Genomic DNA, 21,239 nt, shown 5'->3' with positions numbered 1-21,239 from the left:
CACCTGTGCCCCCACCCAGCTGTGTGTTACTCCGCTCCAAGGCCAGCCCGTTGGCCCGAGGGCTGGTGCCTGGGGCTGTGGCAGGTGTGGCTCGAGGCAGACGCTTCCCTGGCACTTTCACTGTTGTCCGCAACAGGTCAATCTCCTTGCCATGGATGTTCTGCATGTAATCCTAAGGGCCACATGGATACGAGAGATGAAGATTCATTAGGACAGGTCGCCCTTCAGCAGCACTCTGTCTCTGGCAGTGACCCTTTTGACTCCTAAGTCTCTCCCCGCTGTGCTGCCTGGAGTGGGGGAAGCAGAGGGAAAGCTCAAGCTTTAAAAAGCAGGACTGTGGGGGCTGGCCCTGTGGTGTACTGGTTAAGTTCATGCACTTGCTTCAATGGCCCGGGGTTTATGGGTTCAGTTCCAGGGCGTGGACCTACACACGGCTTATCAAGCCATGCTGTGGTGGCATCCCACATACAAAGTAGAGGAAGACTGGCACAGATGTTAGCTTAGGGACATTCTTCCTCACCAAAAGAAGAGCAGGACTGTGAAGCCCAGAGGATACCTCCAAGTCTAGATTATACTCAGATCTACATGCTGACCACAGGCAGCTCTGGGGGCACTCAGCCAGGAGGGGAGCAGGGGCAGGGTAGGGGAGATAGAAGAGTCTGGAGCAGGGCTCCTTTAGGGAAGTCTGCTCAGGGGGCAAAGGAGGCTAAGTATGGGACCCAGGTGGAATTTAGGGGAGAGAGGGCCAAGATAACCAAGGAGAGGAAGTGACACGGGATACAGATGACTGGGTTGCCCCAGGCTGTGGATGGCTGGTCCCTGAGCATTTCAGCCCTGTTTTCAGAAGCTCCCACCACCACTTGGGGCATTGAGGACTTTTCAAGCCTAGAACAACAGCACCTGATAACAAATATTTGTTGAGCAGTTAAAAGGAAGCCTTGATTCTTTCTGCAGTTCTCAGGAATATACAGACAGGTCCATAGTTTCACAGATGCCAGTGGGTATCCTATCAGCAGTAATAATAACCATCATCATCAACACATCACCTGCCCATTTATGTGCCAGGTATTCATTGTACTGTAGCTGTATATTCCATCTGTATTTCATACATTACCTCCCGTAATCTTCATAACAACCTAAGAGGGAGGTATTACTACGCCCACCTTACAGATGAAGAAACTGAGGCTTAAAAGGTTAATCTACCAAGGTCACACAATCAGAAGGTGGTAGAGCCAGATTCAAGTGCAGGCTTTTCAGATTCCCAAGGCCGTGCACTGAAGGCAGACTTCCTGAGCCCAGGAACTCACCCTGACTTCAAGTCAGCACCTGGAGGGCCCCAGAAGTGGAGGAACGGGGAGGGAGCCAGAGTGGGAGCCACTCAGCGCTTTGACCCCCACCATCCCCACCTGTGCGACATCGGCCTGGGTGGCAGGGGCAGGGTGGGGCTGCAGAGCAGAGCCCTGCCCCTGCTCTTTGGCGTCCTATTTGAAAGCTGGGCGTGACCAGGGGCCCAGCTTTCCCCACTGCTTCTGGCCTCTCCTTCCAGACTGCTGACTCCCATTTCCACACTCCGTCATCTGTGAGCTCGTCACCAGTGAGCACCTCAGCAGTTCCCAGCTAACATCCTCAATTAGAGGTGGTAAAAACTCCTTCCGGGGCCGGCCTGGTGACGCAAAGGTTAAGTGCGAATGTTCCGCTTTGGCGGCCAGGGGTTCGCCAGTTTGGATCCCGGGTGTGGACGTCGCACTGCTTGGCAAACCATGCTGTGGTAGGCGTCCCACATATAAAGTAGAGGGAGATGGGTACAGATGTTAGCTCAGGGCCAGTCTTCCTCAGCAAAAAGAGGAGGATTGGCGACAGATGTTAGCTCAGGGCTAATCTTTCTCAAAAAACAAAAAACAAAAAACCCAAACAAAACTCCTTCCTGAGTAGATTCTGGGTGGGTGACACCAATTTAACTTTGAACTGGAATTCCTTTGATTGGCCTCAGAATCAGCGCCTCTTCTCCCCCCCTCAAGAGCACCTCTGGGCTGTTCTGCTTCCTGAGCGGTGCCGGCTCAGACACAGTCCTCAGGTCCTCAGAGGCCCAGCTCGCCTACCTTTACCTAGCTTTGGGGCATCAAGACTTCTTGTCACCCAGGCGTTTTCCTACCTTCTCACCTCTTAGCTTCAGGGAAAAGGGACAATGTCCTCTGCTTAAAAGAGCAGATGGGAAGCGCTGCCTTTTGGCAAGCAGGGAAAGAGTTGGGGCTAGCCAGGGCTCAGGGACTGCCCCTCACTCTGGGAATGACCAAGAGGACATCAAGTAGAAAAGGATCACCTGCCCCAAGGAGCCAAGAGAACATGGGGTTTCCAGTTAGGAAGAGGAACAAGAACAAGGAAAGAGAGAGAGCACCCAGCACCGGCCTCCCTCCTGCATTTCTGTCATTAGGCTGGATGTCACTATAGGATGGGTCATCAGGGGACCGGCGGGAGGACTGTGGGGAGGAAGGGGCACCACTGATGCTAGCATGCTGGCCTCACCAGCCAAGTACGACTCCAGGGAGACCAGGCAGGATCCGTAGTCGCCCTTTATTCTCCAAGGGGCTCTGATACCTTCACAGGCAGATGGTCCTTCAGAAGAACCACAGGGTCCTAGCCAGCAAAGAAGCAGCCCCCAGAAGCGTGTGTCTAAGAAGGAGCTGCCCTACCTGCTGCAGCTTTGAGCCGCATCTGTGCCCTCCTGCCACCACCTAGTCCTCTGTGAGGAACGGCGCCAGGTGCCCAGCCTCAGGCACATCCTGCTCCAAAGGTGTTTGCTTCGCGTCTCAGAATCACAAAACCACATCACTGAGAAGTCAACAAGAGCAGTCTGTGCCTATGGCAGGACCCCTTTGACAATCTCCAACCCCCACTATGCTGGGTGCTGCCAGGGCTCTGTGCCCAGCGCTGAGCCTCAGCAGAATGGCTGGGAAGGAAACAAACCCAGAAGCCCCTTTCCTGCCCACCAATGTCCCTTCTATCCATCCCTTCTCCAGCAAATTCAGCCCACCCCACCCAGTCACTATTGGCTCTCTGGTCTTGCTTTCAGACCAGCATCCAGTATGTGACTTCAGTCTCGGCCCTCCCTACTCAAGCCCCAACATCCCAGTGACTTGGCTTCTGCATGTACCCATCCTGGGTCCCTGCACACAATCACATCTTAGAGCGGTTGCTCCAGACAACTGTCAACAGCTGGCTGGGCCGAAGGCACAGCTGTAGTCCCTCTCCTGGGGGAGGGGCTCGGGCTGCTCTAGTTCACAAGGAGGTCACAGCAGCTGCAACAGTTTTCAGGCCACACGACAGCCCTGGGATGCCCAAGCTGGGACGTGGCAGGAGCAGCTGACCTTATGCTAGGAAGAAGAGCTGCATGGAGGGACTCTGTTCAGGGCCAAGAAGCCAGACACCAGCCTTAAGGGGAAAGGACTGGCCCCCTTCAGCATCTCTGACCACACTGGATAGGTGTTCCTTGTGCTGGTGCAGGCCAACACCAACAGCTCTCCTCTCTGTGCCCTACGCCAGGCCAGCTCCAGGGCTAAGTTGAGAGGTGGAACCCGGCCCTGAGGAGAGTGGTGAGGAGCTCGAGGAGCAGCAGCAGGAATAGGGACATCAGGGGCAGAGCAACAGCGTTTCCCTCCGTCAGCAGAACGAGGAGCTCGGCGGTGGTGGTGGCAGCGGCTGCTCAGGAGAGCGGTCACCACGGCTGCCTTTATTACCCACCATCAAACAGCAATTTCTTCCCCAGCCTCCTCGCTAATTACCCAGCCAGCGTTCTCATCTCGTTTTATTACTGGAATTAACAACGAGTTCAGAGCGTGGAAAGCTATTAAGATGTGTGATTAAGCCACATTCAATTAGTTTCTACAAACAATTTAATTGATGTTGCAGATAGAATTAACAGAAGGTGATTGTGTGAATGGCTCCGCTGGCTGCAAAATGGGGGAGGCTGTGGCGGGCTCTCTTGGGCCAGGCAAGGATCGGGCGTGAGGCTTGAGTCGTGCCCACCAGCCCTTCCTCTGCACGCCTGTCCAGCCCCTCTAGCCTGACAGGCCTCCATCAGTAGGGGAGTCACCAGGCCTGCTGCCCTTAGGTCTCAGGCAAGAGCTGTCCCTGCGAGGAGAGCTGGACTAGGCCAAGAGTTCTGTGTGCACCTCTGGAGTTACCAGAGGGTCATTTCTCTGCACAACTCCCTAACAGGAGGAGGCCTCTGAGGGAAGCCGGGCGGCTCACTGAGAAGGAAGGTACCTGCTCACTGCTGGCAACTTAGAAGCTTGCTCATGTTGGAAAAGACGGCAAAGGGGAGATGGAGCAGATAAGCCAACAACACACGAGTGCAGGAGCAACCAAGGAAGGAAATCAAGAAGCCAGAGGGGTGGACAGAGTGAAGCAGCCTCTGCTAGGAGTAAACTCAGACCCCTGTTCATGCAGCTGCACACGGCAACCTTTGGTTTGGCCTTCACTCAATACTTTCATCGGTACAACCAGTTTTGAATCTGATTCGTCTTGTGAGTGAGAAGAGAAGCATCTACAGTTCCTCCTGGCATCCAGTGTCGGGGAAGGACTGTGGGCTGTGCATTTTGACCCCAGAGCCAATGGGCAGCCAATGAAGAGCTGACAAATGGGGAGCCCATGCTCTCAAAGGCACCGTTCACTCAACCTCTTCATGATGTCCTGCGGCTGGGAGAGCAGGAGGGGGCCTAGAAGGGGCTGGGGCCTGGTGGGTGCTACGGCCTCAGGTGCTGGACTAGCAGAGCTATCTGCCTCTTAGACTCACCTTGCAAGAAACCAAGGACAGGCCTGGAAGCCCCTGACACCCAGATCCTGTCCCAGGTCTCTGAATACACTAAGCTACACACAGCTCAATATGCATAGTGCTGGAAGGGACTCTGGCGGAGCTCAGACACCCAGCCCGGCCCAGGCCAGGCAGGTAGCCCATCGGCTCCCTCTGCCCTCCTTTACTCGACAATATGTCTGGGAAACACTTGCCCTAATGTTAACTCTTCAGCAACTTTCTTAGCCAGCCCTGAAGGGAGGTGCTCTCGGCATGTGCAGAAAAATCTGGGTAATGCTTAGAGTCAAAGTCATGGGTCCAAGTCTTAGCTCAGTCACTGGCTGGGTGACTTTGATGATCCAACAAACTCCACCAAGCCTCTGCTCTCCAGTTTGTTACGTTATGTGTGAACCAGCATTTCCTCATGCCTTTACCTTCCCTTCCTAAACCAAACCCAAAATCAAACACAACACCCAACACCTACCTCCACATCCCAAGACCCCTCTACCATCCCTCTCCTCTACCCTGGGCTTCCTCCACTATCTGGGCCGTGGGGACAAGCAGAGGCGACAGAGCATGGCACTCAGGTAGGGTAGCACAAAGCAGAAGGAACAGGTAAGGATGCAGCAAAGGCAGAGGCTAAGGCCACCTCCACACAGGTGGGGGAAACTGCGATGCTTTAAATAGGCTAGTTCCCAGCTCACCAGGCAAGATGGTGCCTAAGCAGAGAGCACACGCATCCTGCTGGAGTACTGGGGCGCAAAAGTACAACCGGCTGGGAGTTAGGAGGTGCCAGTGTGTGTTCTCGGCCTCAGCCTGTGAATGGGCATGGCGGGCCCTTGGCCGCTCTCAGCTGGGAAATACTGTGGTTCTGCTCTTTCTGGTACAAAGGCTCTGCACCCGCACAGTGGTCCTTGACTCGCTGAGACACTTGTGCCTTGGTGTCAGTGCTTTCCCTAGTAGCCTTGCTGCCTCTCATCCTCCCATCGACTCTGCAGTGGGACCAGGTCTGTGTGCGAGAAGGAGGCTGGAGTAGGGGAGAGGATGGTACTGAGGAGACTTTGCACTAAATACCCAAGGTCGCCTGGGTGTGGCCCTTTTCCAAGCCCCCAGTTTCCTGGCACTGGCTCCCACCCCGTAAAGTCAGGGACACTAGGAGGGAACAGTCTAACCTGGGTGTCCCCTGAGCCAACGGGAAGGGCCAGTGCCCGAGGACTCAGATATGGAGAAACCCAGCAGGGCCAGGCTGGGCTCTGGCCTGACTGGGAACAGACTGCCCACTGGCTCTTCCCAGGCCAGGCCTCCGTGTGTCTCCTCGGCGGGGCTGTCTGGCAGTGCTCTCAGGACCAGGTTATGGGCAAAACTGTGGACCCAGCACCTCTTGGGTTAGGCCTCCCTGATACCTTGTGCAGATTCAAAGGCAGGCGAGGGACCCTCTGAGGCAGGCCCTGGGCCTCTGGGCCGGGGGTGGGGCTGGCCACGTGCTGTGCTTGAGGGGCTTCACAGGAGAACTCATTAGCCCCACAGTGGGGTGGTGACAGAGATGGATTCTGGTGACAGCTGTGTGCTGGAGCCACGCAGTGAGGAGAGGGGGAGGAAGGAAGGGTGGGGGAACTGCCATAGGGGCCACTCTACAATCACTGCAGCCCCCCTACTGGGGCATAGGCCACACACCCTCCAGACCCCTCTACCCACACGTAACGCCACTCCCACTCTCATCTTCCCAAGGGGACATGTCCAAGGCCCCACACCATCCTCAGCAGCGCTGGCTTAACTACCCTCTAACTCCCCATCATCAGAGGCCCAGAGCCCAGGGATCCCCCACTGGTATGGCTCCTCTAGAGACAACTGGTTGGCAACAGTGGCACCCCCAACTTTAGCAATTCCATGTAAATGAGCCCAATCCAGTTCTTAAACCAAGTAGAATGGAGGATGAAGAGTCTGACTGCACACACCAGCCTGGCCTAGAGGTGACTATCCCCGGGGGTGAGTTTTCTCCAAAGGGCTTGGCCACAACTCAGAGCTTTAGTGTTAAGGGTTCGACCTGGGCCCGGGTCTCGGAGTCTGTGCAGTTCCCAAGCCACCAAAGTGAGGTCGTTTCTCAAGGGAAAGTCCATTTGAGCTCACTAAGGTCTGCTTCTTTTGGTCCTGGAGTCAGCCCCCTTCACATTTTGTTCCTCCTCCTCTGGCCCCAGCCCTCTTCCAGGTCCAGCGCTCCCCCGGACTCACGTGCAGACTGGGGTGGTAGGTGAGCAGCCCGTTGTCACAGAGTGTCACGTACTTCTTCTTCCACTCCTTGTTCAGGGACTTGCCACTCCGCTTCAGCAGGATGCCCTGAGGACAGAGGCCACATCAGAGAACAGGGGCCAGCCCCACACGTCACAGGCATGGGGAAGGTCACAGTGTCATTAGGTAACTTCATCCTCCATCCCCTGTCCTCCTGGGCCACTGTGATTAACTGAGCAGAGGCCATCCAGGACTAAGGCTGAACTAGGGAGAACCAGTTAACTGAACCTTCCACAGAACGTGGCAATCCCTGACCACCCTCCGGGAGGCAGCCTGGGACCCACCTCTCCAGTTACTGTGGGCCCCTGTCCTGGGGGGTGTCTCCTTTCCCTCAGGACGTGGAGCTGGAGGAGCTCCTCACAATAGGAGGCCAGGATTACATGGCCCCCCAGCAGTGATGCTCCTGCCCATGCGTCTACAGGCTGAGGTGAGAACTCAGAAGGACCCTGGCCTTCAACCTGCTGTGACAACCCCAGAATAGGGCAGAAAATCCCATAACCTTCCCCAAAATGCCCCCAGACTCCCACAAGGCAGGCAGTGGGGAGACATAGCCATAGAGCTCAGCAACCAAATTTCCTGTGTAAGCTGATAAGACACTCAAGTGTAGAGATTGGGGCCTGGCCCCATGGCCTAGTGGTTAAGTTCGGTCTGCTCCACTTCAGTGGCCCAGGTTCAGTTCCTGGGCACAGACCTACACCACTCATTGGTGGCCATGCTGTGGCGGTGACCCACATACAAAACAGAGGAAGACTGGCACAGATGTTAACTCAGGGCAAATCTTCCTCAGCAAAAAAAATAAACAAATAAAGTAAAATAAGAAAAAAAATAAAAAGGGAAACATTAAAAAATATATATATATAAAAAAAAGAAGAGCATGAGGACGAATAAGAGCTCCATGAGGGCAAAGATTTTTGTGGTTTTGTTCACTGGCACACCTTCAGCACTGTGACAATGCCTGGGACATAGCAGACACTCAGGAAACAGCTGGTGGCTGGGCTGGGGAAAAGCCAGCCAAGACTGTGTGGCTATCAGGGATACTGAACGCGGGAGGTGGGCCCCAGCTAGCGAGCTGCAACCTGACCATGCCCAGGGACAGCCTCTGCTGCCTTCCTCTACCGGTAACCCTTGAAGACGCTCCCCCCCTCTGGCTCTCTCCCTGAAACAACAGATAGCATGAGAGAATGGCTGAGGATGGAGGCTGGGGTCAGGGAGAGGACAAGGACAGCCACCAAGGTATACAGGTGGCAGATTCCCCAAGACCAGCATCGCACCCCCATGGATCCCCTCCTCCCAAACTCAGGAAGGCTGAGAAGAGGCAGCTCCCAGAGATTCCTAGACAAAATTCCTATGATGGAGAGCCACACGGACGGGTCAGGATCGGCAGCGGATGGGAGAGAATAGCGGAAGCACCCTGAATCCATCCCAACGCGTGTCAAAAAGGAGGAGCTCTGAGAAACTCAGCCCTGTAATGGCTTCTCTTTTAGGAAGGAGGGCCCTGCCCTAAGGCAAGCAGGAAAAGAGCGATTAGGGGTGAGACAATGGGAAGTCTCTCTGTCATCAGCTATGGTCCTGAGGCCCACAGTGGGGATAAACCCCAATTTCATTGCTCCTTCCCCCTCTAAGCCCTTCCGAAGAGAAGGCTCAGCCCTAGAGGGATGCAATTAGCAAAGAGGTGATCTGGGATTTCCTGCCTGATTTCTCCCCACTAACAAGGACCAAGGTGGAGGTAAGACAGGGCCCTACGTTCCAGTCTCCTCCTTTTCAACAGATGTTTCACATCCTTGCTACCCCTCCTTCCTTCCTCTATCCTTCCCCTCCCACAGCCCCCAAAAGACCAATGCTATTGCAGGAGATGTGGCCATGTGAGACGGGAGCTGGAGTACTTGGCCAACTGAGGACACATCCTGCTACCTGGTACCCCATCAGCATGAGAGACCCTAGCCTCACAAGGAGCTTCTGAAGACAAGCGGTGTTAATGGAACCCTCACTAGACAACAGGGTGGCTGGAACATTCCAGAAGGCAATCGGGCCCCTGCCTCGGGGTCTGTGATGGAACCTTGGTGACCTGCCTTTGGGAGTAGCACCCACCCCTTACAGGCCAGGAACAAGGAAAAGTACAGTTTCTCCCTCTCCCCTGACTGCAGACAATGCCCCTGCGGACAATGCCAGATTCTCATCCCGCTCCCTCTCAGAAAGGGATGGGAGAGTGGCTGCCTTGCTGGCTCGCCTGCTCCTCAATCTCACTCCCTCCTTTTCCGCCACCGACCCAGCCTTCACCTTCAATGGGAGATTCCACACCAGCCTGTGTTGTCAAATGCTTCAAACCTGGGCCTCGTCCCCACCTCTGTCCCTTCACCTTCATCATGTTTGGGCGCCTCCCTCGTGGGTCCAGCTCCCAGTCAAGGGAAAGGGAAGCCGGGCTCTGCTCTCCTTTCTGCCACCAAACAGCCCTTAACATCAAACAGATCATGTAACTGAGTGGGCCTCGGTTTCCTCAGACCGGGGAGCGGACTCCGGCATGAGGTCCTCCCTCCTCCAAGCAATGAATCAGGAATCAGGATGTCGAGGAGGCCAGTCTAGGAGAGAAGCTCTTTCCTATCCAGAACTCTTTCCCCTCCTTCACCTGGGCCCCTCTCAGGGAGGAAGCAGAGGAGCTGCCCACCAGCGGTAATGAGCTCGTTAGCCAGGACTGTGGGAGGAGCGCCGGCTCGGTAGAGAGAGGCATGTGCAGCTGGCCAGGGAACAACCCGCTGCCCACGCCCATCTCCAGCCCGCCTCTCATCTGCCCAGCCCTGCTCTGCCCACACAGCGCCAAGACACAGAAGCAGCAGAAAGCTGGGCTGGCGAGAGGCCTGCCTACCCGCGCCTCCTGTTCCCTCTCACATCTTGTGCTCCAAGGAGGGAGAATGAGCTACAGGGGTTCCTGCTACCCTCCCTGGCCAGCCGGGCTGTGCACGGTGGAGCAGGAAGCAATCTGGGGCGGAATGGGAGTGGTGCGGAGGCGACAGCCCCCAGAGGACCCGTTCCCGCCGCCGCCTCCCTCCCAGCTCCGCCAGCCGGCTTAATTGCGGAGTCCGGATTGATTGGGAATGCAAATGGCAACTGAAATGCAATCTCCACTCCCAGCAGGAGAAGGGGGGAGGGGGAAGGAACGGAATGGGGAGACCAGGACAGGAGGGCTGGAAAGGGGTTGGACCGACCCAGGGCAGCGGGGAAGTTTGGGGGGCGGGGCGCTGGGGAGGAGCGCAAGAAACCAGAGAGTGGATGAGCACATCCCCACGCTGCGTGTGATCGCGCTGCAGCATCAGAGCACAGGCCTAGCTACCTGCCTCCAGCCGGCAGCACAGTGGACTGCACTCGGGTTCCTTCCTGGCGGTGTCTGTCCCACTGAAAGTCCCTGAGGTTTAGGGGCCTGTCACACCCAAGTGACCTAGCTGACCCCCTGGCCAGGCCAGAATCCCGGGTACAAGTTCACAGGTCTTCAACCCCCAGCCCCAGAGCTCCCCCTTCCCCTCCACGTGGGGGATTCAGGGAAGAGATCAATCAGCCTGTACCCAAGACAGGAAGAGGGGCCTTTGGGGCTACACTCATCTCAAAGCACAGGCCCCCGGGGAAGGAGTTCTCTCTTACTTACTAAATGTTTACATGTACACACTCAGAAAGAACCCGCCCCCAAAGCAGGGAGTGACAGTCCTCTGCCGGAAGCACATCCGCATCACCTGGCCTGGTGAGAGGGCTGCAGGGAGGCACTCAGTTTGTGCAGGCCCAGAGACAGGTGATCACACCATCAATAGGTTTGTGAGGACCGATTTTGCACCCAGACACACACAGGCACAAGGGGAGGTGACTGGCTGCTGCCACCCCTCTCAACCTCTTCACCTGTCTTCCAGGTAGGCTGACCCAACTAGAGCGGTCCTTGTCAGACATCAGTGCAATGACATTTCAGGAGAAGGCTGAAGAAGAAACACAGGACATGGAGCAACACAGCGTTCCTCGCTCTGCCCTCTGGGACCCTCACATACTTCCTGGCTCTCCATTCTAAATGGGCCTCCACTGTGGGGTCAGACACCTCCAACCTTAACACAGGAATTCTGGTCACACTGCCAGTGGGCCCCAGACGCCGCAGCCTGGAGGGCCACACCTGACCACAGGGCCCTGACCAGGGTGAGCTCTGGCCATACCAGTCTCCTCTGTGGTCAAAACCTGACGACATGGTCCCTGTAGACATGGCATCGCTAACCACTGGCTCCCCAGATCTGTGCCAAGCCCAGCATCCTGGGGGTATAGCAGACTAACACCAGGCCACGTGCCCTTATCCCAACAGGTACCTCACCTAGCAGGCTCTTGCTTGAGCTCCAGCGAGACACCTCCTCACTCTACCCTCCAACAACTCAGCAGTTCCAGAACCCTGCCCAGCACACCACCATCTCTGCACAAAGATAGCCTCCATCATTCAATGTCTTTTTCCAGCGTGGGGACTGACGACAGGTCTGGGAGGATCCAAGCTTTGGGGGGGCCCAGCCCTGCCAGGGAGTGACTCAGAAAGGCGGTGGAGAAAAGACTAGGTGGTGGCACCTCAACTAAGTTTTTTCTTTACAAATGAATGGAGGCTCATATGGACAAGATTGAGCCAAAAAACCTACAGAAGAACCAGCCTTCAGTATGCCCATCAATGAGTATGCCTCAGGGTACTCTTTTGGGAATGCTCTTCCTTTTCTGGGAGGAGGAGAGGTAGGCCAGAGCCCAGACTCCTCTCCGGGTCACCCAACTCCAAAACCACTGGCAGGAGAGCAGCTGAGGACAGCATGTGGCTCTCTGCTGCCCCCTCGTGGTCGTGAGGAGGAACGAGCAGAGCCCAGCGAGGGGCAGCTCCAGACCCAGGCTGCAGTAGCCGCTCTAGCCGCTCTTCCCAGAGGTCCATCCTTCTTAGTGAGGAACCTCTCCTTGTGAAGGATTCAGGCCGGGCAATGGAGGGGGGGGAGGTGCTCGCCTCTTATACCATCTCCCAGAGGCCTGGAAAAGAACCATCCTCTAGCATTTCCTGGGCCTCGTCTCAGCTCCTCTTTGGCCACAGGGGAAGGGAGTGCTGACCTGTTTAATGGGGATGGCCCGACCACTCCCGATACTGTCCACCTTGCACTCGGAGGCTTTTTTCTCCCGGTCCAAGTCAGCACCCTTTCGAGACTAAAAGAGAAAAGAAGAGACATGTTAAAGGGGCCCAAGGTCCACGGGGGACAGTTGCCCACATGGAATGCCCAGCCCTCCCATCCTCCCTCCTCCTGGGCAGGCCCTAGCAGTGGGGCAGGGCCGGGGCGGCGGGACTGGGAAGGAACTGAGACCACGAGTATTCCAACGGGTTTATTCTTACACACGGCACCATACAGAGCAGCACAGTTCACTGAGCCGGGCCCGCCCCTTACAAAAGAGCAAGGACACGAAATACCGAGGGTGTGAGGACCGCACAGCCCAGGGGGCTGGGGCATAAGAGAAGGGAAGGGGCGAGGAGTGGTGGACGGTGGGGCTGAGGGATGGCCTGGAGCACAGGGCACGAAAACTGGGGAGAGCAAAGTCCAGAAGTGAGCGGGCAGTGGCCCGTCTGCAGCACAGACACCACACGGCACGTTGCACCGAGCATGTCGGCGTGGCCCAAGGGGCACAGTGGATGGAGAGAGAGAGGAGAGAGGCCAGAAGAGGCCCTGCGCCCCTGCCAGGCTCCTGGGGCAGAGCCCGCCCAATGCGGATCCTAGGAAACGGGGAGGCCAAGAAAGGAGAAAGGCAAGCGCGCAGCGGTGGCTGTGGCGTCCGGAGCGGAGCAGGAACGGCAGAAGTCCATGCAGGAAGGAGCAGAGGAGGGGAGGGGCAGGAAAGCTCCCCCCAGGAGCAGCTGGGCCGGGGCGGGCGCTCGGATGCCCCCGCCCCTCTGGGCCTGTCTCGCTGGCCTGGCGCCTGGCGTGGGGCCGAGCTCCCTTCTTCTCCATGCAGCGAGCCTGGCGCAGCGCGTCCAGCCGGGCCTGGTCCCCGGCAGCCCCCAGCCGCAGGCTCCAGCGTTCCTAGCCTTCCCTGGGGGTGGGGGTTAGTTACAAAGGTTCCTGTGGGTCTCTGGAGTGGGGAGCACGGCGGCCGCTTCTCATCTGAGAGCAGTCCCAGGGCCCGGCCCGCCTCCGGCCCCGCACAGGGGAGAATGTCCAGAGGTGCTGTGTGTCACCACCTGGTCTTCTAATTTGGAAGGAGTTGGAAAGGCCTTTTTGTTGATGAAAAGTTGGAAACAGTGGCACATATCTGCAAATATCGAAAGAATAAAGATTTTGGCAAGTTATACTCAAGCCCCGCACAAGTCGGTCAGCACTGGTGAGGGCAGAAACCCAGGCACCTGGGGAGAGGCAGCAGCGGGATGAAGAGGAGGAGGCGGCGGCGAGGCAGTGGCCGGGCAGTCCATCTCAGCGGGGAATGTTCACCACACGCAGCCTGGGCCCCACATCCCTCCTGTTCTCCAGGCTGCCGGGAGCCAGGGCACAGGGAAGGGGCGAAGGACAACAGCCGCAGCATGGGGGGAGCACAGCCAAAGGAATGGGAAGAACTGGGCCAGGGGCTGCCGTCTGCAGCTGCACCATCAGTGCCTGCCCTGGGTCTCTCCTGGGCGCCAGAGCCTCTGCCCCTTTGGCCCAGGGAGGAGGAAGGTGCATGGGACCGCTGCCACAGGGTCCCCAAACAGAAGAGCCAGTTGGGGGCATGGGGTGCAGACTGCCCCAGCCAGGCTGGTGAGCCAAGAGGCCTCCAACCACCAGAGGATCTCTGGGAGCCCAGGGGGCACCCCCCCAAGGAAGGGAACCAGGGCGCGAGCAGCAACAGAACGAGTACATGAAGTCATGGGGGGATGGGATGGCCACGTCCAGCGGGAGGGCCACAAGGGCACCAGCCATGGAGCAGGAAGGCTCTGCTGGGGAGGACGATGAGGCGAGGGAGTGGCCCCCTAGCGAGGATGACAGGGGGAGGTCCTGAGATGCACTCCTAGAGACGGACAGGTCTTGAGGCTGCCTCGGGGACAATGGCGCAAGTGAGGTCACCATGGAAACAATGGAAAGAAAAAATAAGGTTGCCACAGTGAAGATGGAGAGAATGAGAGGGCCGAAGGGAAGGCTGTGCCGTGAGCGCACGCAGCAAGGAAGGCAGGCGGAGGCAGCACGGTGGAGCAGGCAACAGAGCGCGCAGGGCCGGGAGCACGAAGGCGAAGGCGCGCGGCGAGGAGGCCATGAGCTAGGCATGGGCGTCAGACAGAGGGTGGCAGAGGGAGGAGAGCGTGCCCTGGGGTGTTGCAGGACTAGCAGCAGAGGAAGGTGAGAGACTAAGAATGATGCTGAGGATGGTAACTGAGGCAGGATGTCAGGGAGCAGGTGCCGAGGGCACAGACGGTGGTCACTGCAAACACAGGCACCCGCAGGCTTTACAGCAGCAGCAGCAGCAGCAGCAGCAGCAGCAGCAACAGGTGTGGGCACAAGCAGGCAGCCCGAGGCCCTGTGTGTCTCGATGGGTGTGAATAGAAACAAGAAGCTGTGAGTCTAGGCAGGGTCGGGGCTGGGGAAGTGCAATGCACGGCAGCAGCTTGTCAGCAGAAAGAGAGTCAGTCAGCATGGACGGGGAGGGGGCGCGTGGCAGGCAGAGGGTAGATGGAGGCAGGCAGACCTGGCAGAAGTGTGCTGGTGGGTGGAGGCAACAGTGAATGAGCAAGGCCTGGGGAGCACTGGCTGCCTGGGCAGGGTTCCTGAGAGCCTGGCTGGGGCCTGGCCTGGCCAGCAGGACACAGAGCCAGACTGAGCGCCAAGCCCTGACGCTCAGAAAGAGGCACACGGATGACGCAGAAAGACAGGGCCATGTCCTGAGAATCCACACGGGCAGCTCACCCACCTGCATCTGACCCAAGACTCCTGGCATGGTCCAGCCAATCCCAGCTGGAGGGTGAGAGTATTGGGTGGGTGCTGTGTGTCAGATGCTGGGCATGGAGAAACAGCAGACTCAGGGCACCTAAGAGCTGAGGGGCCGGGCCCCGAGCAGTGGATGGCACATGGGACCCCGGGGTGAAGTCCACAGGGAGGGGGAGAAAGGGTGGGCCTGTGGAGTTCTGAGTCAGGGTGGAGAGCCACAGGCTGGGAATCAGGAGACGGAGGCCTAGGAAAGATGTCTAAGCCTTTGTTAAATCAGTCACTGCAGGGTGTGGGAAGCGTGAGGTGATGGACAATAGCAGGAATGCAGACTGTGAGGCCTGGGCCCTGGTTCTAGCTCTGCCAGAACCATTCTAGTTCTGGTTCTAACCCTTCACACAGCCTTGGGCAAGTAACCTTGGGGCCTTGGTTCACTGCAGAAGCAAGGTGTCGGGAAGGTTAGAGCAGAGGCGTCAAAGGCCGCTCCAGCTGGCCAAGAAGCCCTACGTGATTGGGGGTGGGAGGGTGAGTGTGTGCAGCAGGGGCAGGAGGATCTGTGTGGATATGCCGAGGGCAGCGCCCTGTGGGCTCAGAAGAACGGTCTGGAAGAGTCTGGGTGTGGAGGAGGGCACCAGTAAGGAGCCTACAGAAGCTGCTGTGTGTCTGTGTGAATGGAGAAAGAGAGACTACAGGTGGCATCTTCCTGACTCGGGGCTACCCACAGCCCAGCTGTCTGGGGCTCCTGCCTGCTCTGCTCCCTCTTAGCTGGGTGGCGGGGGCTCGGCCCTGCCTGTGCAGTGAAGGCAGCTGGGCAGGTGGGAGGACAGGGCACGGGACACGTACCGTGAAGATGTTGGAGCGCCGCTTGGACTGCTTGCGGATGGGTGTGGGGGTGGAGGAGGCAGCGATGGTCTCGATGCGCAGCTCCCGCTGGCTGATGCTGGGGGTGGAGGGGACTGAGGATGAGTAGTCGCTGAAGGCGCTGCTGCCGCCATTCGTGGCCTAAGGACAGAGAGGGCTGCTGAGGGCGGCTCGGGTTGGGTGCAGGGAGAGGCAGCAGGCAGGAGCCAAGAACCCCTGCAGTATGGGGACCTGGCTTGGGGCTCATGGGGCAGCAGAGGAGCCACTAGCTCCTAAAGATGGAACCGAGGGGGACGGCAGCATGGCCTGAAGGCTGGCAGGATCCAGTCGTCACTGCCTGGGCTGCCCCACTAGGGCCCCAGCAGGGGCAATTCTGTGCCAACTAGGGAACTGAATCAGAGGCAACGGCTGCCTGTCGGAGTCAGTGACAGAGTGAACAAACTGTGGAGTCTTGGCGCACAGGTGGGTCTGGCATGAGGCAGCAGGTCACCCAGAATGAGCTCCCCAAAGTCAGTGACGTATGTTGAGGCAGCAGGAGGCCAGGGCGGGGCTCAGGGTGCCAGGGAGGATGAGCTTCACTCTTTGACAGTGTGTGCGATAGGGGAAGGGACATGGAAAAGCCGAGGCAGAGAGAACGGAACCAAGCCTGCCATCAGAGTGGGCGGCAGATAAGGGACAGAGGTGCGGAAGGAAGAGGAGACAGAAAGGATCACAGGATGGAGACAGAAAGCGCACGGCAGTGTCTACTCCAGGACTCGGGAGACAGCACAACAAGGCCCGCTCCCTAACGGTCCGTGGGGTGTTCACTAAGTGGAGGCCGTGTCCTGCTGGCAGTGCCTGGAATCCTAACCTGTCCAAAAGGAGCGGAACACCCAAACCGCCACCCCTCGGCAGTCAGAGGCCCCTCAGGCGGGGCCCGCCGGCACCTGAGGCAGAGCTGCTGAGAGACAGTGAAGAAAGACCTATCATTCCTCCTTCCCACCCGAGAACACTTACAAAGGAATCCCTGCGGCCTTCTAAAGGGCCAAAGGGAGGGGTCTCTGGAACAGCAACCAGGCTGCCATCAGAAAGCTGGGGGCCAGGGTGGGCCTTGGAAAGACAATGGCCCTGAGCAGACAGAAAGCTGTAGCTGTTGGCCTGACCACTCAGTCGAGTGTATCTGTGATGGCCCAGGGCTTTCCACAGAGCAGAGTGGGGAAACACAGTTCCAGAAGGAAACAGCAACCCACGTGCCAAGAGCCAAAAAATACACAGGCAGTAGGCCCGGAAGTGGGCAGGCATCCAAGTGGTATTATGGGAGAACAGTGGCAGGAGTTGGCTCAGAACACCCGACAGGGCACGAAAGCCATTGGTCCCTGTGGGGCAAGCGCTGCCCTTCTAAATGCAAACACCGACAAAAGGGCTGACAGGTGAGTAGGGGAGAGGCCTGTGCCGTGAGCTGGTTTTGCTAGGGCTGGTCCCGAGCAGGCCTACAGGAACTCCTCTCACCCTGTGCTCCTGAGGGTGGCTCCACAGGAAGCCGTCCTGAGGCATCGCTAACAGCACTGACTGATCACATTGCCTTAGCTGACATGGCTGCAGAGCGAGTAGAGTGGCGAGCAGGGATGGGAAACTAGCGGGAAGGCAGTCAGCACAGGGGTACAGATGAGGCCGGGCCAGTCGTGCAGGCTACAGGGAACTCGAGCGAGTGTTTTCAAACCGTCCGCGAGGTGGGAGACCAGATGAGGTGGGGACACGCAAGCAGACAGACAGTATGGTGAGGCAGGGCCGCGGTGGGACAAACTCGCGGTGGGAGACGGAGAGGCTGGCCGCACCTGGTTGATGTGCACGGCCGGGATGGAGGCGGCGGACACTGCCGAGTGGCTGGGGGAGTTGGGCAGTGACTTGCAGGGCCCGATGGCCAGCTGCTGCTTCTTCCGCAAGGCCACTACCTTCTGGGCCACTGCAGGGGACAGCAGAGTCAATTACCCCTCTGGGGAGAAGGGAGAAGCCCAGCTTAGAGCCGCCCCCCAGGGCACAGCGCCCCGCTGGCCACAGCGCCATCCTGAGCCCCGCTCTGGGGAAGCCGTTCCCACCCGGCGCCCGAGTTACCGTCCTGGAAGACGCGCTCCACGTTGAGCCCGTAGGTCGCGCACGTCTCATAGTAGGTGCAGCGCTTCAAGTCTGTGGAGAGCTTGCGGGCCCTGCTGTCGTCGATGACTCGGGGGTTTGCGGCACTGATGGCATCTGTTGGAGGCGGGATGGTGGGGATTTACTCAGCCTGCTGAGAAGCTGGGGCCACTGAGGGGGAGGGCCATTTGGTCAGAGGGTGAGTGGGCAAAGAGCCCAGGGCAGCGGATGACACAGAGCACGAGAAGACGGGTGTCCAGGCCTTGTTCCAGCTCTGCCACCAACTCACTGAGTGGAAAGGAGCCAGCCACTCTGTTTATTCATCACAAAATACGTGCACACAATCATCACATGGATGGCAGGATCTATCTGGGGAAGATCCATTGTGTACGCAGCCAGGAGGAGGCCCCCCGAAGACGAGGACTCAGTCAGCACCAGGAGGGGCGGGAGAGCTGGGCTTCCTTACAGCAGTCCACCTGGGGACCCCCAGCGCCCCATGCCACCCCTGCAGGCCTGCTCACCCTGCGTGCCCACCAGCACCATGGGCACCTCGCTCGCGTTGCGGAAGCTGCAGAGCCGCAGGAAGTAGTTGTACACGGTCTGGAAGCTGATTTCATCCTCCAGGCTGAACACAAACACCACCGCGTCCACCCAGGCAGCAAACTAGGGGGGACCGAGCAGAATTACCACCCTCACCTGGTCATGGGCGAATTCCGTACCCTTCTCCCCACACACTCAACCTTGCCCAGTCCCAAGCAAGAACTTCGAGTAAAGGGCACCATGGGCCAGGACGGGGGCAGGAGCATCACCTGGAGCTCAGGGGGACCTCCTTCATCTCGGATCAGCAGCAGGTAACTCTGGCCATCCACCACAATCTCCTTCTTAAACCGACCCCCTAGGACAGAATGCACGGTCAGGCCCAAAACTGAGAGAAGGAGCGCACGGAGGCCAAGCAGAGAAGAAATCCACAGCTTCCAAGGGGGGGAGACGGGAGGACTGAGAAGGACAAGGGGCTTGAGCCCCATACACAGACAGCGGGAAGGAGAGAAAGGGGGCAGAGTGGCCAGGCTCAGAGCCCAGGCCAGCCCAGGACGCTCACCTTCAGGGGACTCCTCCTGGACATAGGTCCCCGTCAGATAGCGGTGCACCAGGGCCGACTTCCCACTAGACAGGTTTCCCACAATGCCCTGCGGGAGAGGAAGGGGTGAGAGTGGCAGTCAGAGGGCATGAGGAAGGAGATGGGGCAGAAGAGGCAAATACCATCAGGAAGGAGAAGGGCCGGCTTGAGGACAGGAAAGGAATGAGTCTCGGAGGGCAGGGAAGAGGGCCAGAAGCGAAGGGCTTCGGGAAAAGGCCAAGCTGAGAGAAGGAGGGGACTGGACGTAGGGGAAGCCATGTCCAGACCCACGGCTCCAGCCTGCACCCGCCCAGCCCCAGGGCTGCCTGGGCCTCCCACGGGCCTCACTCACCACTTTAAGCTCCGGCACCGAGCGGCTCAGGGTCCACTCCTGGCTGTTCACAAAGGAGTCTGCGGGAGAGAAGGCCGCCCATCAGGCCTGGGGTGGCACGTACACCTGTGCTATCTGCTACCAGCTGCCTCCTGCCCTGCCCCTTCCTAGGCAAAGGCCAGAAAACGGGGTCCTGACCCTCACCCCCATTCCCTAGGGAGCAGCAGGAAAATTCTTTCCGAGTGGAATGGAGTGATGATAGTCCTCAGAAAGAGGACTCTGAGGAGCGTGGACTCAGTTCTCCTGGGCTAGACCTGTGCCCCTCCTCCTCTCACTGCTCCAGCAAGATAAGTATTTCCTACCTTGAGCCACACCCGGCCTGGTGCGCCCGAGGCCCAGACACCAGGCCCAGGTGAGAGGGCACTCCAGCAGGTCTCAGCCCAGACCCAAGCCAGGCTGGGCACTTGGCAGCTGGGAAGGGGGGCCAGCCTCCTGCATCGAGTAGGAACAGCTCACTCTCTCGGGGTGGGGCCACCCACCACATTCCTAGCCAGGGTGATGAGGGAGGAGCCCTTACCTGGCCCTGTTCTGTGAGGGGCAGGTCGAATGGGGAGCTATCTACCCAGCCCAACTGGCCCTCCTCCCCATGCTCCTCCTTGGTGGAGAGGCCACCTCCCTTTCTTTCCTAGAGACCCGCCTCTCCGGCTCCCTCCTCTCCAGGCCATTCTCAGCTCCCACCTGACTCTGGCAATGTTCTGGGAAAGGGAAGCCTTGAGCTACCCAGAGTCCTCCAAAGATGAGGCCAGCCCATCTTTATCCTCTGGGCCGTAACCGACATCCTCCAGCCAGCTCTGGGCAGCCTTGGGGCCAGCATGGCCATGCTTGCTTCCCCTCCCCAGGTCGTTTCAAAGAGTAGTCCTTGCGACCGGTCCACAAGCAAGCCCTGAACTCATCTGCAGGGGCAGCAGAGGCGAGGGCTCAAGCCCGGCCTGGGAGCTAGATATGTGTTCTCATCCTGCCTAGAGCCAGCTGACTCCGTGAGTCTGTCCCTTCCGGGCCTCAATTCTGCATGTGCCAAAGGTGAGGAAGGGGCCCTTCCGGCCCGTCCCATAGCCCACCATGCTATGGGCCGCGGCTAGCGCCCGGACGGAGGACCGCCTGGAAGTCCTCCTCTGCCACGACCACCTTCTCACACCCAGCAGCGACCCCAGAGCCCGCCTGAGCATCCATCTCCCTCGGGCCAGCCGCGGCCGGCCCCCACCTCTCCCAGGTAGGTTCAGGGGCTCCGCACCCGCTCTTAACGCGGGACTCCGACCAGAGAGGCCACGCAGGCTGGGACTCTTCCCCTTACCGCTTGGCGTGCCCAGGAGCCCCGGGGCCGCGGCCGCCCGGCGGCTCCACAGCGGCTCGGCGGGCGCGGGCGCGGGTGCGGGCTCCCTCCGGCGGAAGCGGCTGGTGAGCAGCCTCCAGAGGCCGGCGGCGGCTCGGGGGCGGCCGGGCTCGGGCGCGGCGCGCGGGGCCTCGGCGCCCAGCAGCAGGTCGCGGCGGCTGGGGAAGGCGCCCAGGGAGCTGGCGTCGCCGTCGCTGCGGGTGCGCGCCCGGGGCAGGGGCCCCGACTCGGCGCGCCGGATCTCCTGGCCGCGGCGCAGGCGGAAGCTGAAGCTCTTCCTCAGCGCGGAGAGGCCGCGCCGGGGGCCCTGGCCGCCGCCGCCGCGCAGCACCTGCCAGCGCTGGCTGCTCCACAGCGAGGCGCCCCGCAGGAAGCCCGCGCTACCCGCGCGGCCCAGCCCCGCGCCCGCGCCCTCGGCCGCCGCCAGCTCCAGGCGGTTC

The 21,239-nt window shown here is 59.0% G+C and overlaps 1 protein-coding gene and 1 long non-coding RNA gene across 2 annotated transcripts in view; one reads left to right on the top strand and one right to left on the bottom strand.

Annotated features, from left to right (window-relative positions):
* The window catches only part of AGAP3 (ArfGAP with GTPase domain, ankyrin repeat and PH domain 3), a 31,372-nt gene extending 10,171 nt beyond the window's left edge, over positions 1–21,201 (bottom strand). The window contains exons 1-11 of the mRNA XM_046669044.1: positions 20,761–21,201; positions 19,431–19,489; positions 19,061–19,148; positions 18,771–18,856; positions 18,483–18,624; positions 17,944–18,078; positions 17,667–17,794; positions 15,835–15,993; positions 12,167–12,259; positions 7,019–7,123; positions 4–172 (exon numbers count right to left, since the gene is read on the bottom strand). Coding sequence (XP_046525000.1) covers positions 4–172; positions 7,019–7,123; positions 12,167–12,259; positions 15,835–15,993; positions 17,667–17,794; positions 17,944–18,078; positions 18,483–18,504 — 811 coding nt within the window. The 5' untranslated portion in view covers positions 18,505–18,624; positions 18,771–18,856; positions 19,061–19,148; positions 19,431–19,489; positions 20,761–21,201. The remainder of the gene's footprint in view (positions 1–3; positions 173–7,018; positions 7,124–12,166; positions 12,260–15,834; positions 15,994–17,666; positions 17,795–17,943; positions 18,079–18,482; positions 18,625–18,770; positions 18,857–19,060; positions 19,149–19,430; positions 19,490–20,760) is intronic.
* The window catches only part of LOC124243453 (uncharacterized), a 14,503-nt gene continuing 12,771 nt past the window's right edge, over positions 19,508–21,239 (top strand). Inside the window, exon 1 of the long non-coding RNA XR_006889670.1 lies at positions 19,508–20,679. This is a non-coding gene — a long non-coding RNA (uncharacterized LOC124243453). The remainder of the gene's footprint in view (positions 20,680–21,239) is intronic.

Source organism: Equus quagga, chromosome 8 (genome assembly GCF_021613505.1).
Source record: "Equus quagga isolate Etosha38 chromosome 8, UCLA_HA_Equagga_1.0, whole genome shotgun sequence".
Lineage (NCBI taxonomy): Eukaryota > Metazoa > Chordata > Mammalia > Perissodactyla > Equidae > Equus > Equus quagga.
The sequence above is the reverse complement of the archived record's forward strand: the minus strand, read 5'-3'. Positions and strand labels throughout refer to the sequence as shown.